The sequence below is a fragment of the Phytophthora parasitica genome, assembly GCF_000247585.1.
Source record: "Phytophthora parasitica INRA-310 unplaced genomic scaffold supercont2.1, whole genome shotgun sequence".
Classification (NCBI taxonomy): Eukaryota; Oomycota; class Peronosporomycetes; order Peronosporales; family Peronosporaceae; genus Phytophthora; species Phytophthora nicotianae.
Window position 1 is genome coordinate 1,970,607 of NW_008634126.1, and position 16,798 is coordinate 1,987,404.

General features: G+C 49.4%; 9 protein-coding genes across 9 annotated transcripts in view; 4 read left to right on the forward strand and 5 right to left on the reverse strand.

Moving 5' to 3' along the window:
* Positions 1–1,151: 1,151 nt before the first annotated feature.
* On the reverse strand, positions 1,152–2,197 carry PPTG_00500 (hypothetical protein). Its single transcript, XM_008891895.1, has one exon. It carries the CDS (start codon positions 2,078–2,080, stop codon positions 1,325–1,327), a length of 756 nt encoding a protein of 251 aa, XP_008890143.1. The 5' UTR covers positions 2,081–2,197; the 3' UTR covers positions 1,152–1,324.
* A 219-nt stretch (positions 2,198–2,416) lies between these two features.
* On the forward strand, positions 2,417–4,148 carry PPTG_00501 (homoserine O-acetyltransferase). The gene has a single exon (XM_008891896.1). The coding sequence runs from the start codon at positions 2,499–2,501 to the stop codon at positions 3,717–3,719; it is 1,221 nt and encodes a 406-aa protein (XP_008890144.1). The 5' UTR covers positions 2,417–2,498; the 3' UTR covers positions 3,720–4,148.
* Positions 4,149–4,432: 284 nt separating this feature from the next.
* Positions 4,433–7,287, reverse strand: PPTG_00502 (hypothetical protein). The gene has a single exon (XM_008891897.1). The coding sequence runs from the start codon at positions 7,243–7,245 to the stop codon at positions 4,495–4,497; it is 2,751 nt and encodes a 916-aa protein (XP_008890145.1). The 5' UTR covers positions 7,246–7,287; the 3' UTR covers positions 4,433–4,494.
* A 183-nt stretch (positions 7,288–7,470) lies between these two features.
* On the forward strand, positions 7,471–8,515 carry PPTG_00503 (hypothetical protein). Its single transcript, XM_008891898.1, has 3 exons — positions 7,471–7,501; positions 7,629–7,912; positions 7,991–8,515. The coding sequence occupies exons 2-3, from the start codon at positions 7,775–7,777 to the stop codon at positions 8,003–8,005; spliced, it is 153 nt and encodes a 50-aa protein (XP_008890146.1). The 5' UTR covers positions 7,471–7,501; positions 7,629–7,774; the 3' UTR covers positions 8,006–8,515.
* A 242-nt stretch (positions 8,516–8,757) lies between these two features.
* PPTG_00504 (hypothetical protein) lies at positions 8,758–10,245 on the forward strand (the record flags this gene model as incomplete). Its single annotated transcript, XM_008891899.1, has 1 exon — positions 8,758–10,245. One exon carries the CDS (start codon positions 8,758–8,760, stop codon positions 10,243–10,245), a length of 1,488 nt encoding a protein of 495 aa, XP_008890147.1.
* A 114-nt stretch (positions 10,246–10,359) lies between these two features.
* PPTG_00505 (hypothetical protein) lies at positions 10,360–12,354 on the reverse strand (the record flags this gene model as incomplete). Its single annotated transcript, XM_008891900.1, has 1 exon — positions 10,360–12,354. One exon carries the CDS (start codon positions 12,352–12,354, stop codon positions 10,360–10,362), a length of 1,995 nt encoding a protein of 664 aa, XP_008890148.1.
* Positions 12,355–12,521: 167 nt separating this feature from the next.
* Positions 12,522–14,002, reverse strand: PPTG_00506 (hypothetical protein; the record flags this gene model as incomplete). Its single annotated transcript, XM_008891901.1, has 1 exon — positions 12,522–14,002. The coding sequence occupies one exon, from the start codon at positions 14,000–14,002 to the stop codon at positions 12,668–12,670; it is 1,335 nt and encodes a 444-aa protein (XP_008890149.1). The 3' UTR covers positions 12,522–12,667.
* A 2,131-nt stretch (positions 14,003–16,133) lies between these two features.
* On the forward strand, positions 16,134–16,667 carry PPTG_00507 (hypothetical protein; the record flags this gene model as incomplete). Its single annotated transcript, XM_008891902.1, has 1 exon — positions 16,134–16,667. One exon carries the CDS (start codon positions 16,134–16,136, stop codon positions 16,665–16,667), a length of 534 nt encoding a protein of 177 aa, XP_008890150.1.
* Positions 16,668–16,716: 49 nt separating this feature from the next.
* PPTG_00508 (hypothetical protein) overlaps positions 16,717–16,798 on the reverse strand; it is a gene marked incomplete at both ends in the record, with an annotated part of 1,362 nt that continues 1,280 nt past the window's right edge. Inside the window, one exon of the mRNA XM_008891903.1 lies at positions 16,717–16,746. Coding sequence (XP_008890151.1) covers positions 16,717–16,746 — 30 coding nt within the window. The remainder of the gene's footprint in view (positions 16,747–16,798) is intronic.

Here is a 16,798-nt window from a genome sequence, read left to right on the forward strand (position 1 = left end):
TATTAACATTCGCTCAAACCTTGGTTGCCCCTGCCCCCGCCAATGAAATTAGATGGGTTAGGCTGTTCAGCCAGCTAAAGCTGTCCAAAGCTTTGGCCTAGAATCAATTAGGGATCATTCATTTCCGTTTCCGTCCGGTTTCACAAGGAAAGGTATAAAAAGGATAATCCTCAATTCTTCTGAACATTGCGGACAATTACCTATGGATTTCGTTCTACCACCAGCTTGAGAACTCTGCATTTATTCAGCTCGCGGTGCTTGTACATGTACCATGACCGTCCATTGCGGGTTTCATGAAGTCAGACTGTTGTTATACAATTCAAGTTCGTGGGAGGCTTGAAGAGATTAAATTCCCAGTACGAAAGAACAAAGGAAGCGTTACGGAATGGTGGGCTCGATTAGACACGTCAAGTTTTTTTTTTAATGTTGGTAAAGCTCAAACTATAACAGTGAAGGCTCAATCCATGGCCAACGATGTCCCTTGTGCATTGAGTATGCGGCTGACAGCATGCTGTATCCAAGCAAAACGGGGGTTTACTGCGGGGTTAATCTTCGGTCGATTCCATGCGCTTGGTCTGCAACATCTTGAGCGACTAGATACCCCATTCTGGAACCAGTACACCGAGGTCATGAAAGTCCCAACTCAAAAACGCGGACAAGGGCGTGATCTTGACCATAAGCTCCACTAGGCTGCCAAGAGCATCGTCCATCTTGCACGCGTTGTCGAAAGTATTCCCTTGCATCGTCGAGGTTGTTGACTTGAGGACTGCTGTAGGAATTGAATAATGTGAAGTTGGGGAGTGTGCATTTCAGCCGCCATCAAATACGTTGTGGCATGCCCAATCGGAGGTATCTTGGCGAACGTCATTGAAGCATGGCCTCGATCTAACGGCTTAGGTAAAGTAGATGACATACATGCTCCAGTATAACGTATCCTTCCCTAGTTTGTCGTGGACTTAACGTGAATTGCTGTGCGATGGTGTCAATATTGATCTACGTGTAGAAGCTGAGTAAACCACTACTAGTATTACGTTTCATTTCTGTATCCACACTGACAGGAGGGTATTAAAAAGTGTCATAGTGTCTTTTATACACGCGTATATGGCATGTATACACACCGAGAAAAGTACTTTGTATAGAAAAAGTGCGCATTGGTTTCTACTTTTGATCTCTTTTTTTTTATTATGGTGGGCCATTAGCTATGAGCAGTCAAGGCAAGAACTTGTTTTTTCAGGAAAAGTGCTTTAAGGTGCAAGTATATGGTGCAACTCAACTACGTGCATTTTACTCGCAGCGTTACTAAACTGCATTTTCATATGCCTCTCTAGATCACACCGGCCTCGTTCTTCAGCTTGTCCACGAGCTCGTCCACGTTGGCCACCTTGATACCGGCCTTGCGCGAGGCGGGGTCCTTGACCTCCACCACGTCGATGCGCGGGGTGAGGTCCACGCCGAAGCTGTCGGCCGCGAGGGTCTCGATTTTCTTCTTCTTGGCCTTCATAATGTTGGGCAGCGTAGCGTAACGGGGCTCGTTGAGACGCAGGTCGGCGGTCACAACAGCAGGCAGGCCGAGCTTGAGCGTTTCAACGCCGGCGTCGGTCTCACGGGTGACGTTGACAGCGTCACCCTCGACAGCGACCTCAGAGGCGAAGGTGCCCTGGCTCCAGTCCAGCAGACCGGCGAGCATGGGGCCGGTCTGGGCAGCGTCAGCGTCGATACTCTGCTTGCCACAGATAACGAGCTTGGGGTCCTCCTTTGCCACGACCTCCTTGAGCAGCTTAGCTACGGCCAGAGGCTGCAGCTCCTGGTCCGTGCGCATGTCCGTGGTAATGTGGATGCCACGGTCCGCACCCATGGCGAGGGCCGTTCGCAGGGTCTCCTGGCTCTGTTTGGGGCCGATAGAAACGGCGACGATCTCGGAGGCCACCTTCTTCTCCTTGAGGCGGATGGCCTCCTCCACGGCGATCTCGCAGAAGGGGTTCATGCTCATCTTAACGTTCTTAAGATCCACGCCCTTGGGCTCCACGCGGATCTTGACGGCGTAGTCCACCACGCGCTTCACGGGTACCAGAACCTTCATGGCTGGAGATGTAGACTTGGGGAGATCCGAAACGTTTGACTTGCGTAGGATATCGACGAATGAGGGTGAAGGCACGCGTTTTGCTCCCTTGTACTTTGGATCTGACGGGCCGATTTTGGGGGCCTTGCCGTTACTTCAGAGAGGTGGTCCACGTAAATGATTGGAATTAGGTGAACCACATCATGACAGACGCCAGTGTTACAAAACTGGAGCACTATTAGGTTTAGCAGTTTCCTCAACCAGGACATCGACCGGAATAAACTACTTGCGTATTGGTCCCATGTGTTATTGGAGGTTTTTATGCACTTTGACCGGTGGTGGAGGTCTAAAGTCAAGCCATTCTGCGATTTGCGCCCAAGACAAAAGAGCGTCTCCGGTCCAGGTCTGCACTTCGTCCGTCCGTCCACAGCACTGCATCATGTTGCACCGCGCCGTGCGTCGCGTCTCGCGAGCCTCTTCCTCCTCGTTATCGTACCCCCTCCTCTCTCGGCGGTTTTCGATAGCCCCCGAGGTATCCACAGCCTCAGGTCCATCCTGTGGCCAATACATTGAGGAGGAGTACAACGACAATGCGCATCCCAGTGCCGTCTCGGGCGTATACCAATTGCCTGGGTCACTGACACTGGAGAGGGGGGAGATGCTCGTGGCGCCGGAGGTGGCGTACACCACCTACGGCAAGCTGAACGCGGCGCGGGACAACGTGATCGTGCTGTGCCACGCACTCACGGGCCACTCACTGGTACACCAATACTGGGACGCCATGGTCACGCCCGAGTGGACGGATAAGTACTTCATCGTATGCAGCAACGTACTGGGCTCGTGTTACGGCAGCACATGTCCTACTTCCATCAACCCAGTCACAGGACTCCCGTACGGCCCGGATTTTCCCGCTGTTACGCTACGCGACGCCGTTGCTTTGCAACGTCAACTGCTGGAGGACGCACTGGGTGTGCGTCAGGTACAGGCCGTTATCGGCGGCTCACTGGGCGGCATGCAGACGCTCGAGTGGGCGTTCCAGGGTCAGGATTTTGTCAAGAGCTTCGTGGCTATCGCATGCGGCGCCCAGCACTCGGCGTGGCAGATCGGCATCAGCGAACTGCAACGCCAAGCCATCTACATGGACCCGAACTTCCGCAACGGCCACTACACGCCCGACGCTCCTCCTAATACCGGCCTTGCGCTGGCTCGCCAGATTGCCATGGTGAGCTACCGTACTCACGCCGCGTACGCCGACAAGTTCGGCCGATGCCAAGAAGAAGCTGCTCTGGACGACAAGCTGGCCTCCAAGTACGGACGCTACGTAGTACAGTCGTATCTAGAGTACCAGGGAGAGAAGTTTCTGTCTCGCTTCGACGTTAACTCGTACCTGACTCTGCTACACATGATGGACACACACGACGTCGGTCGTGGCCGTGGTGGAGTCGAACAGGCTCTGGGATCGTTGGCCCAGCCGTCATTGGTTATCGGTATTGACTCGGATGTACTGTATCCGTTGTCGGAGCAGCAGGAGATCGCCGACTTGCTGCCTAACTCGCAGTTCGCAGCGCTGTCGTCGCCTCACGGTCACGACGGATTCTTGCTGGGACAAGAGGAGATCAGCGAACTCACCAAGAAATTCCTTGCTGAGAACGTGGAGTGAAGAGAACGAGATGAATGGAGACAAAATCAAGGTTAAAGACTCGACTGGATGCCCACAGCACGCCCCAAAGAGCGGCGGCAGGTCGGTGTGCCAGAAGAGTTAAGAGTGTATAAGGGAATGCAGCATTAGAGACTTCGTTCCTGTCGCGGGCCCAATGAATTTATTCGGTTCAGCGACCAGCAGCGAAGACTCGAGGGTCACCTAAATCGGCCATGTCAATGAAAGAGTTTGCTTTTGAATTCTACAACATAATCAAGTACCCCACCTGGAAGTGGGCACTACACTGTAGTGGTGCTTAGTATTGCATTGTACAAATTTACTAACTGTAAAGCCTACGGCAACCTACTGTATCGAGTAGATGGACAAGGTCATAAGCTGTGACAGTCACTCACAACGATGTCTTCGACGAGGAAAGATAAACCCCACAGGCGAGTGATGGTCTTCCGCTGTGCTGGAAGAAATTGCAAGTATATCCGGACAAAAACCTTTGAATCTTTGACAGTCTCCACCTTTTGAGATTGTAGGATTTACAATGATTGATTGGTTTGCTGGAGGACGTGCAATCAAGAAACACTAGCTATTTCCAGTGCAAATTGCGGAATGAATTTGATATTCCCGCGGCTCGACGTTCTGGTACTGAAAACCAATCGGTTGATACTCAGCAGAGATTTAGAACTATACCTCGTTAGAAGCCACTTTCATCCCCAACAGAAATACACATGGACCGGAGGTTTTGAATTATTAGTTTCACGAATATCTAATAGAATCTTTGTGTCTACTTGTACAGCAGCGAAGACATTTGTGAGACGCGTTTGCTGGAGTGGCGGAAGCGTGATGCCAAGCGCACATTGATGAGCTTGAGCACTGCAACTGCCGTGTGTGGTGCACGCGTCTCCAAAGTCTCCATTGCTACTGCCCTTAAACGCAGCATGACGCAGTCCGATGTAGCAAAGTATTTGTAATCAGGATCCATACCCGCAACATTGGGCGTGATGACGGAACCTGGTCCGATCTTCAGCAACCGCGACTTGGACGTGGTGAACGGTGTCCACTGGGATTCTTCCGGCACCACGAATGATAATTTACGTCGATTAAAGACCCCGTTCATTTCATTTGTATCGCCCTCATCATTCTCATTAACATCGTGATAGCCCGCACCGCCATCAATGTCGGAGTACCGGATACCAGGAATGTTATGAGCATTCGAAAATTCGGAATCCGTCACGAAATTCATGTACCCAAAGCAGATAAAATACGTGTCATCACGCAGACGTTCGGGAACAAGTTGGGACCCATTTGGCACCACGACAATATCCAGATACGCCGCAAGAGGAAGCAGTTTCTGGTAGCTTGCAGTGCCGTCATGTTCCGGCGATGCAGTCATGAAATGTTCCCACAGCTCCAACTGACTCATTCGTTTCCACTCATTCAATGACTTCCCAGGTCTCGGAGTTTGAGGCGTTAACACTATATCGTCAGGAAGCAGCTCATTCTCGCAGATTTCGAGTGCGATATCCACGTCGCTACTAAGTAAATGAACACGTTGCGAGTAGTGGTTCTGTCGAAGTGCGAGCTCGATCTCGGGTTTTAGTCCACAGAAATATATATCGAACATGTACATGTCTGCAAGTGCTGAAGTCTTGCGAAAGTTGAGCAACGCCGTAGCATCAAAGCTCGGCACAAGTCCGAAGTCAATAATCACGAACTTGAGCTTGGGGAAATCCAGAGAATGCACGCGAGTTTCAATCCGTTCTAAGATATTCACAGACGTTCCAAAAAACAGATATCCTTGAAGGCGCAATACAAAAATTGCGCTTCCTTCGGAGTCCAAATACGCCGTTTGTTCCGGAGTGCGGTCCACCGCACTGCGAGTTAGCGCACCCGTTGTCTCGTGGTGTACACAACCCACAGCGTGGATACGCCATATGAGTTCGATCATGGAGATAATGATACCCAGCGCCACACTCTCCAGCATACCAATAATCAAAAAGCTCGACGTAATGAGCACGACTGTGGCCTTTTCAATCGGCTTGAGAAAGTGGAAAGGGGTCACCAAATAGGCCTCTAGAAAGTGCAGTCCAACACTCAGTAACAAGCCGCCAAAGATGAATTTGGGTACGAATTGTAGCATCCGGATACCAACCATCCAGAGAACCACAACCAGGAAAGCGCATACCAAAGCTGGGACCTTCTCGTGGGCGTCAAACTGCTTCATGATACCCATCGCAGACAGGTAGTGACAGCCTCCACAACACCCCATTAAACCGCTAGCTAGATTGGCCAAACCGATCACTCGCATCTCGTTATCTGGCGATATTTCACGTCCAAAAAGCGTTGAAAGTGACGTCGTAGCCACACTGTACTTCAGTGCTCCGAGAATGATAAGAGATACCATAAACTCCATGCATTCGTGCGTAAGAGTGTGCCAATGCACGTGCTTAAAGTCGATCTCAGCCCACGGAAACCACATGGGCGTGTCTGCCACTACGACAGGGTCCCATGAGAACACCCACCCTTCCTTACTCAGTTGTTCCATGCTAGATCCATACATGGACGCAACAACTTGGAATCCCACAAGAGATAACGCTAGTAAACAAGGGAACGAAAAAGCCACTGGAAACTTTAAGTACTGCCCAAGTCTTGCCAAGCCAGCGAAAGCCACTGCAGGCAGTAGTAGCAACTGCACTTTCCACGTGAAGAATGCAGCGGTCACTGCTTTACTGGACGCCATGTGCACTCCGTTCTTCATCAATTGCGCTCCAATTCCGGATAAAAAGCCTGCAATTACCGGGTACGGCATGTAATTTGCAATGGATGTGACGCGAAACAACCCCATTAAGAAGAAGACAAGGCCTAGTACCATGGATGTGATAGCCACCATCACGACTGTAGTGGGCACCACCTCTTCCAAATTTCCATGCAGATGATGCGAGATCTTCTCGGCCATTTCGGCCATAACTGGCGCCACGAACACATCGATGGCGCCTAATGTCCACGGCGCGCAACTCTGCCAGGCTAGCACCACAGACAATACTGCTGTGCCCAGTAGGTTTATGTCGATGAAGTGTGCGATCACCGAGGCCAGTGGAGTACCGTGTCCCACGACAACACTGGCGCAAGACACGGCTAGAGTAGACGATAGTAAGAAGGCGATCACGCCTGACGTCCCGTTCACTACAACGTCGAGTAGCAGAGACTTCAATTTCCGCGTGTTTAGCTGAGGCACGGCGAGTGGATCGCTGGAATTGAAGTTGTCACGCACTGAGAATGTGAACTGAGAGCTGTATGGATCGTTGACGGCTCCGTATTGGCCAGGGCGGCTTGTGCTGCGAGTCTGAGAGCTCAGTAGCAGTCCGTGTTTGGCCGCGTCTTGCACGCTGCGTACGCGTCGCATGAGCTGCTGCTTCTGGTGCGTGGGCGTGAGGTTTTCCTGCGAGACGGCGTGGACAGGAGGCGGTGCCGCGGGCTGCAGCAGAGGCGTCATTTCCACGCCGCCGCGCTCGAGAGGAAGCGCATCCGTCTCCATTATTGCGGTGGTATAATGGGCAGTTGCGAGGTTACGATGGTTACGGACGGAAAATGACTTGGATTGAGTATGGAATTTGCTGAAGATTAAAGTTGAAGTATGTAAACGAATTGGAGGTAGAGAGTGCGCTGGTTTTTTTATGGAGTCAAATTGCTGTCGACACCCGTAATTAGGTTTTGAAAGGATAGCTGCTAGTACCGGTATTGGTATTATTATTTGAGAGCACAAACGAATGAATCGCGGCCACACGAGTACGGTGCGTTGAGTTTTCGCTTTCTGTGGTTGTTTACAGCGATTTCCGCTAGTGCTCAGCCGCCTCCTCGTCGTAATCGAGTGCGCAAGATGACCATTGCATTTCAACGTACGCTCGAGTGGCTATGTAGCTGGCGTTGCGATACCGATGATGTCACAAGAGCGCACTTGCTGCAGGCATCAAGGTCTTTTCCATCAGCCTTGGAGGCAGTTCATTTTGACTGCCACTTCACAATTTGCTCCGCAGCTCCAAGTCCACCTCTAGCAGACAGCAACCATGCAGCCCACCACCGAATTGCCCACCTCAATCGCTAGCAAGGTGTACGAGGGTGTAATCTCCGTCGTGTCTTACTTCGCCATCGAATACACGTCCAACTGGAACTGGCATCTCGAGGACTTGGGCTCGCTCATCCCGGTACATGTTTTTCCGGCTAACAGCAATCACGTATATGTAATGCATCATTCATTTACTTTATGGTGTTCTGTGCTTCAGACCGTGTCCCCATGAGCGAGCGGGTGCAAGTGAATTCTATTGGACTTGAGCTCCTTCATGTAAACCAATAGCAAGCAGCAGACTGCTGGGTTCCACGGGAATATGCTTGCTGATGAACGCGACAAAGCATTACTGTACTTCAAATAGTATGTTATTATCTTCGGCTCGTGTTTTGCGCACCGTCATATTGATTGCAGAAACCGTATCGTAAACTCATGTTTAGAAGCGTGGAACCACCACGCTTGTAGGACGTCACTGAGCCGCTCGCCACGTACATGTTCGTGCCGCTAGATGGACTCTAGCCGAGAGACAACAGCCGAGTAGAGAATGAGAAATAACCCGATGCACGCGGAAGTAGAATGACGCTGCAGCTCACAAAACGATTATGCTTATCTCGAAAAAGCTTTACGGAAACAACTTATGTTTACCAGTTTGTACAGTATAAACCAAATTTATAACGCTCCGAGATTTAGTTGCCTTCTATAACGAATGCTTTTCGAAAGCAAATTATAAAAAGTTTTGCTCCGTAGAATCATATGCATTTTGAAATATAATAGTATTAAATTACGAATAAATAACCTGTGAGACGGTAGTTTGTGACTGATCGATTCTCGCTTTCCCATCCTGCATCGGTTCCCTAAAAAAGTGCTGGCTTTCCTGTTGACTCCATTTGAGCCAGACATTGGCCCAAAGCGGAGCCACACCGACCACTTCGCATTTTGCTTGGCAAAACTCAATATCCTACCGTGAAGAAGGCTCAGTCACTCATGTGTCCCAACTTCTCAACGGTATTCACTCTTGCTGCCTTCCTAGCAATTGCTACTGTCTCTTTGACAACTGCAGAAGCAAAACTGATCCAGTTCAGGGCGCCAACACACCTTCGCTCCGTGCCAACCACTACCTCCTGGCAGAGATTGCTGAGAGCAAAAAACACTGCATATGATGACCAAGAGAGAGCACTCACTCTTCCTGCGGAGGGAGTATTCGCGAGTCTCGTTGGATCGGTGGCTTCGAAACTTGCACAAAACTTAAGGATTCAGACTTGGATGTTCAATAGGGTATCCATCGACGACATCTTCACGAGGCTGAGTTTGAATACTGCAGGGAACAAGATTTTTGAAGACCCGAATTTGATGACGTGGGCAGTATTCGTGACCAAAGTTGAGAAGAAGAACCCCGAGGATATAATCCTGGCCAAGCTTAATTCGCAGTACGCTCCCGAGTCTTTGGCCTCAATGATCGAAGCAGCCAAAAAGGTATCGAGCACGGAGCGCTTCGCTAGTGTCTTACAGGCGCAGCAGAGACAGGTTTGGTTTAGTACTGGTGAATCGGGAGACGACATTTTTAAGTTGCTCAAGCTCGACGAAACAGGAACAAAGCTCTTCGAAAGTCCACAAGTCACAACCTGGGCGTCATACGTCGATGAATTCAACAAAAATGCTCCCAATAAAAAGGTGTCCATGCTCACGCTGTTAGCAAGACGCTATGAAGAAGAAGATCTAGTCAAGATGATCGAAGCGGCCAAGAAGGTACCGAGTACGGAGGACATCGCCGTTAAATTGCAGGCTGAGTTAAAGGCTTCGGTCGGTGGCGGTAAATCACCTGAGAACTTTTTCAAGATTCTCAAGCTTGACGATACTGGGGAGGAGCTGTTTAAGAGCCCTGCATTTCCCACTTGGGTTTCATACGTTGATCATTTCAACAGGAAAAATTCAGGCGAAGCTTCGTCGATTTTTGCAAGATTGACGAAGATTTACGGCGAAGTCAAACTGGCAGAAATGATCGAAACAGCAATTAAAACGTCGACGGCTGAAACAATCGCGAAGAGATTGCAAGAGCAGCAGAATCTGCGATGGCTGTCGAAACAAAAATCTCCTGACGATGTGTTTAAACTGCTAAAGCTCGATAAGTTGAATTCGGCAGTTCTCAGTGACGTGAAATTGAGCGCGTGGCTCAGTTATGTGAAAGATTTCAACTTGGCAAACCCAAGAAAGGAAGAAAGCTTGCTAAAAACTCTCACTCATCAGTACAAAGAGGTGGGCGCGGCAAAAATTATTCAACAAGGAAAGGAGCTTTCGGAAACAAAAAAACTCGCAGAAGACTTGCAAGTCGCGCAATTTACGCGCTGGTTTCGCAAAGGAGTATCCGACGACAATATTCACAAGCTACTGAATGTGAAAACGCTTGATGACCCGAATATGGCTATTGTAGACGAGTACATAAAGTTCTATACGGAAATGATGAAGACGTTTTGAGCAGCCTTCTTCTGCACTAGAGCCGATAAAAAAAAGAAGTTAACGTTACAATATTAACTTTTGCCTGGAAAGTAACACATTCACGTGTAAGCGTTCTTCACCAATCTGATGAACTTACAGCGAAGACTGGATGAGCGGACGAAGGTACTTCTCGTATCCTTCCGGCACTTGAGATGCATTCAGTGGCTCACGCTTGGCATGTTCTACAAGCGCACGGTAGATGTCTCCGTCGAATCGACCAAGGGTCGAGTTAAGCTCGAAGTCGCTGAAATCCCAAGCGTCCGTAAGACGAACGACATTCCGACGCACTAGAGGCAGCATATTTGCCAATTGTTGGTGCGCCATATCAGCTTGTGCACTTGAAACATAGTCGTCTTGACGGAAGTCACCAAGGCCATTGACCAGAAGCCACACCCCGAAAAGCTGACACAACTGCGTCACGGCGTTCCTTGTCGTCCCCACAGGCAGCAAACCAACTCCAGAGATAAACGACTTCAGCAGCAACAGCTCCGTATGGTGTGTGGATGCAGCAGTCATCAGTATCATGCACGCATTCGCACTGTTCCCTGAAGTATTCATCGCATGCGCAAGTTTACGAACAGAGCGAGCTGCACGAACCTCAAACGCCTCCAGCAACAGCTTAAAGCTGCCGAACTCCTCTGGGCTGTTTGCACTGCACCGCAGCTTCGGGTTCGAGTAATAGTCGCTACGACTTAAGAAGCCCACAAGACCTTCATTTTGAGGCTTGGCAGTGCTCCCAAGCTCCTTCAGAAGATACCGTGCATGCTGTTGAACCAGCACGTCAGCTGTGCCTTCATACGTACAAGATCCGACGGTCTCAGCAAAGATATGAGCCAAGTTGCTACTCTGCAGGAAGCCGTGACCCCCACATAAACGACGACAGTGCTCAATACCATCGTTCACGCGGTCTGCTAGCCAGCCTTTGAGTCCGGACGAGATGGCGTGTAGTTGAGCCGACTGAGCAGCGAAATCGGTCTGGCCGCTAGTGACCATGGCCAGCACCTTGTCGTGCATGTCAACCATTGATCGTCCAGCGAAATTGGCCGCATACGATAGCGCAACTAAGGGCAGGAGAGCGTGTTGTTGGTTCTGGTAGTCCAGCACCGGGTTCTCGCTCGTCAACGTGAGGTTGCTATCATTCGTCTTACGTCCTTGTACACGAACGGCACTAAAGCGCGTGGTGATGGTCGTGGCAGCTCCTAGAGCGAAGCCCAGCTTGAGGATCAAATACGCTCGAATCTGGGTCATAGTGAGGTACACGAGCTTTGAACTCGGCGGTTTAATGAACGTTCCATCCGGTAAAACTTTGGCATACCGCATGAGCATATTGCGTCGAGGAATGCGGACGTTATGGAACACAGCGTAGCCATTATCAAGCGAGTTGAACCCCACTTTTGGGCCGATATCGCCCACTTCGATACCAGGAAGAGGCTTATGGTCTTTCAGAGAGCGTAGAGGGACGATGAACGCCTGGACGCCGTGGTGCACACCGTCGATACGCAGCTGTGCGTGCACTACGCCATGTGTAGCGGTCTTTCCCAGCCCTCCAGGCCACCATTTGCGACTTGTGAGTGTTGGTGAGTTGATAACGAACTCTTGCTGCTCTTTATCGTACACGGCTGTGGTCTCCAGGCCTTGTACGTTAGAACCGTGACCCAATTCGGTCTGAGCGTAGGCTCCAAGGATCCGATAGGACGCGGCAAGAGGCAGCCAATGAGCTTGTTGCTCGTCGTCTGCTTGGTTCTCCAACGTCGGGATGAACATGGAGCGGTGGACTTGAATCGGCAGCTTCTCGCCGATGACATCGTACATGATCTGCTGGGCGTCGCTGTCCACTTTGCTGCTTTGAATGAGCTTCACGTAGTGGTGGGTCTTCTCCAGAGCACTCTCGTACCGCTGCGTGTGGTTCTGGAAAGCTGTATCTCGCTTTGAGAGCACTGGATGATGCGAGATCGCAGCTTCAGCGCCTTTCCGGTGGACGTTGGCAGCGTGGCCGCCACGTAGAATGTTTGTCAACAGCTCCACATCAACGTCACTCGAATCTCTTTCGCGCTGCAACAGTAGAGGTGCCAGATCTTTCAACTCCATGGGCAAACGAAGGGTTCAAATCAAATTGGATAATGAACGAGAAAGACAAATGAGCAGGGCGCGAGACTCGTTGAAGTGTTTACTTGTCAAAAATGAACTTACTTCAAGTTGAAGAGGATAATGAAGTCCTAGCTGCAGTAAATTGAGCGCTCTGTAGGATCGATATGGTCGTTGTGGTGCATGTATTGCGAGTTAGCGCTAACGAAAAGTTTGTTTATGCTGCACCTTCGCGTTTTTGAATATAAAGAAATGAACTTGTGGATTGTGCGTCACACTCTTGGTGTTTTTCGCCGACTGTGATGCGGTGAGAGATTCACAGAGCGAGTGATTGCCAATGGTCCCTGAAAGCCTCCATTGCTTTGCTCTCAAGTGACACAGTGACGTCCAAGCCATCTTGCTCGGGATACATTGGGTCAGTGATGACAACCAGTCCATCGGTAACCGGAAGCCGTGGCAGACCAGCGTAACTCGCTTTCCCACCTCCAAAGTCGGCGTCGTACGCTCCCATGCGCACCCACGAGGTGAAGAAGAGGTCTGGACCAAAGAAGAAGTCGGTGCTAACACCCACCGCGCTCATATCGGGCTGTGAGGAGACAAACGCCATCGAATCACGAAGGAATTGGTCGTCCCGTGTTCGAACGATGGACTCGCGGACACGTCGAGCCACTAGACACAGCGTATCAACCAAATTGTCAGAAGCGAGCTCAGCCGCTTTGTAGGTGGGCAACGCGAAGAAGGTAGCGTTACCAACGTAGTTGGTTGGTAGTGGTGGGTGAAGGTGGGCCCGTGCATTAACGCACGTTGCGACGCGGACATCTTTGCCGTGACCACGAGCTTGAGTGATCAATACGATCAAGAGTGCCGTAAGCGAGTCGATAGTACTCACGTATGAATAGTCAGGAGCAGTAGTCGATTCAGTGGCGAGCTTCTTCAACCGTCCAAGCATGTCAGGACTCAAGTGGAAAATACGTTGAGCTGTCGATGGTGGATCATTGACAGGTACAGGAATGGGCCCCGCTTCGAGTGTTAAGTACTCACCAGTGGACGCATACACACGGAACTCCGGATGAGGAGCACAAGTTCTCTTTCCGTGTCCAGAGAGCAAGCGTCGGTCGTGATTCAGCTTGATCGGGTCTCCTAACTCGTTCGGCGGAGTACCGGTTAGGCGTCGATAGCGCCGTGCCCACACCTTGACGAAAGTGAACGCAGCCTCCCCGTCGAGCACTCCGTGAGCGAAGTCGAGACCAATGACTAGCCCACCGTCCGAGAGTACGGACGCTTTGGCTGTAATGAGTTGGTGTTGACCCTCCCGCGCAGGTGGCATGAAGTCGTACGAGAGTGACTCGAGTGCTTGGTCAGTGGTTTGAGGACACGAGAGGTCCGTCACGAAAGGGGCTGCTGTGGCGATTTTGTTTGGGTCCAGCTTGACGTAAAGCATGCCGCACCGTTCAGAATCGATGTGAAGCTCGCCGTTCAGGATCGGATAGTCTTGGTTCAATGTCTCGACGAAAGATGCCTTCAATATTTCCAAATTGTAGCTGTGATTCTGCGTGGGCTTATAGATGTACAGGATCATGACGCCGATGTTTGTCATGACAGCGTCCATGGGGGACAAGTCCACGGTGTTGGGAACGTTCACGATGGTCATTTGAGAGTTTGGTTGTTTGCTGAGTGGGAAATTGGAGAATGACAACCAAATCAAAGTTGAAAATCCACGCGAGGCAATGAACTTAGCGAAAGGGAGCAACGAAGTACGAAGAGCGTATAGACGAACGAAGCATACAGCAGTTATAGTGTTAATTTCCGCTAATGACTCCTTAGTAAGCAGTAAAGATTACGATTGAAGTGATTAGAAGATGTACTTCTTCAAGTGATTCGCAACATAATCAAACTGGATTGCGTCAGATTTTCTGGAAGTACAATACGTTTATACTTCCAGCTGACCTGACGTAAACCTGTAGAACAGATGAACTCGGCCAACCCTCGAGATCAAAACGTTTCACATGTGGCCTGTTCTATATAACATCTCGATCATATAATATATGCCTTGCTGGGCATTCTAGGTATGGGTATCAAGTCTTACTTCCGCAGTTTCTTAAGGGTCCCCGAAATCCATATCCACGACGGAATATGAAGTATACTACAGACAGATATGCCAAATGGGGCGGCATATATTTCGGAGCAGATCACATTGCGTGTTTTAATGCTGGATCTGTGCAGTTCTGCGCCGTTGCAAGTTGCTGCAACACATTCACATAGTTTCCACTGCTCGAAATGCAGCAGGCTAGTAAATAGTTTTAGGTTCACAACGGCGTCATTCATTATAATGTGTAATTATCCAGCTGAATCGGAAAATAATGCGAGTTCTATATTTACTACTACTACGGTAGTAGTTTAGCATGTTTAAAAAACAACTTTTCGATATAACTTATGTAGCGGAGATGCTCAAATTTTATAAGAAAGTAAAAGGTGAATAGGGAAAATGACCAAACAAGTGTACGATACTAATTAAAAGTAAACAGCCTCTCACCATTTCAATGTATTGTTTGAGCGACAACAGATCGTTAAAGGTGTGACTCGACAACTGGCACCAAACCTTCAACCATTTCAAGATGATCTGTTGCTACAATTCACATCACCGACTATTATCTTACGATTAGTACAACCCTAGTGTACTAGTAGGTTCGCGGCGGTAGGCATAACAGCACTCAAGCAACCTAGGTGTTAGTACATTCGTCAATTTGCTACTTTACCGTCCAATCTATTCAAGAAGACCGATCTCAAGAACTATACAACTCGGCAAAGGTCTCATTATCGTCGCCATCGCCACTTCACTGTGTATTTCCCCAACCACTGCCACCGGCAACGTCGACACTAACGCGAGCAAGACCAGCATTCGCAAGTATTACTACCCGACTTCAAGCCCGCCACCGCAAGCTGTACTATCCAACTCCGAGCCCCGTTGCCAAGGGCCGTAAATAAGCAAAACGAGCAGATTTTGTTTTCGCTGTGACAGTTGTAGCTGGATCAGTAACAAAAACATGGATGTTTTGTAGACCAGTTGCAATTTTTTAGTGAGTTTTCAGGGTGAGTCTGCGCATACTTGTACCATATCAGCACGTGACAATTTGAGCACTGCCAGAGGAAGAAACATTAAACATGATAAAAACTTGCAGGTTTCAATCATTCTTTTTAGTTTTTTTCATATGCTATTATTTAGTAATATGATAGCCTTAATCTCTGAAAAGATTTCGCTACCGGTTCTATAATATATATTAAATACTGTGCATTCTCATGAGCATAATAGCGCAGAATAGTTGCTACTCGCGCATAAAGAAAGGAAGACAAACACAATAAGCACACTTTATCTCATGAAGCAACTTTGTGCTCAAAGTCGCAGAATGACATTTTTATTACTGAAGAAAGTATGTTTTTCCCTGTATTGGTAAACACCAGACCGTTCCTCGAGAAGCGATTCTATTACAGATCCTCCCTTGCGTAATCCAGGTTGATAGCGCCACAATTTCACTCCAACATGTCCCGAAAAGTATCTTTTCGACGAAATCATCGAAAGCTTCACCACATCCGTCGAATAGTATGCAGCCATTTACTGTAGTAGGAAGCGAGAGGCATCTATGGCCTTGGAAGCTACTTCCTACGTCCATAGTATTTCCACCTTATAATTGCTGCTCATGCTCGATTTAAGTACCCAATAATCAATCAAGTTCTCCACTGTCATAACCATCGACCGAGCTACCAAGATCGTGGACTTGTCCCCCATGGACGCTGTCATGACAAACATCGACGTCATGATCCTGTACATCTACAAGCCCACGCAGAACCACAGCTACGATTTGGAAATATTGAAGGCATCTTTCATCGAGACATTGAACCAAGACTATCCGATCCTGAACGGCGAGCTTCACATCGATTCTGAACGGTGCGGCATGCTTTACGTCAAGCTAGACCCAAACAAGATCGCCACAACAGCCCTTTTCGTGACGGACCTCTCGTGTACTCAAACCACTGACCAAGCACTCGAGTCACTCTCGTACGACTTCATGCCACCTGCACGGGAGGGTCGACACCAACTCATTACAACCAAAGCGTCCGTACTCTCGGACGGTGGACTAGTCATTGGTCTCGACTTCGCTCACGGAGTGCTCGACGGGGAGGCTGCGTTCACTTTCGTCAAGGTGTGGGCACGGCGCTATCGACGCCTAACCGGTACTCCGCCGAACGAGTTAGGAGACCCGATCAAGCTGAATCACGACCGACGCTTGCTCTCTGGCACTGTAGCAGAGAAGACATAGCAATGTACAAGTTTTTTTTTTTTACAGACTCCTAGTGTTTAAAACCTATCTATCCGTTCGATCCGGATATCCAGTTTTGCTGTTCGTATATCATGTAGAGGTCTGGGTCATTCCTCAGATGGCAGTGAGAA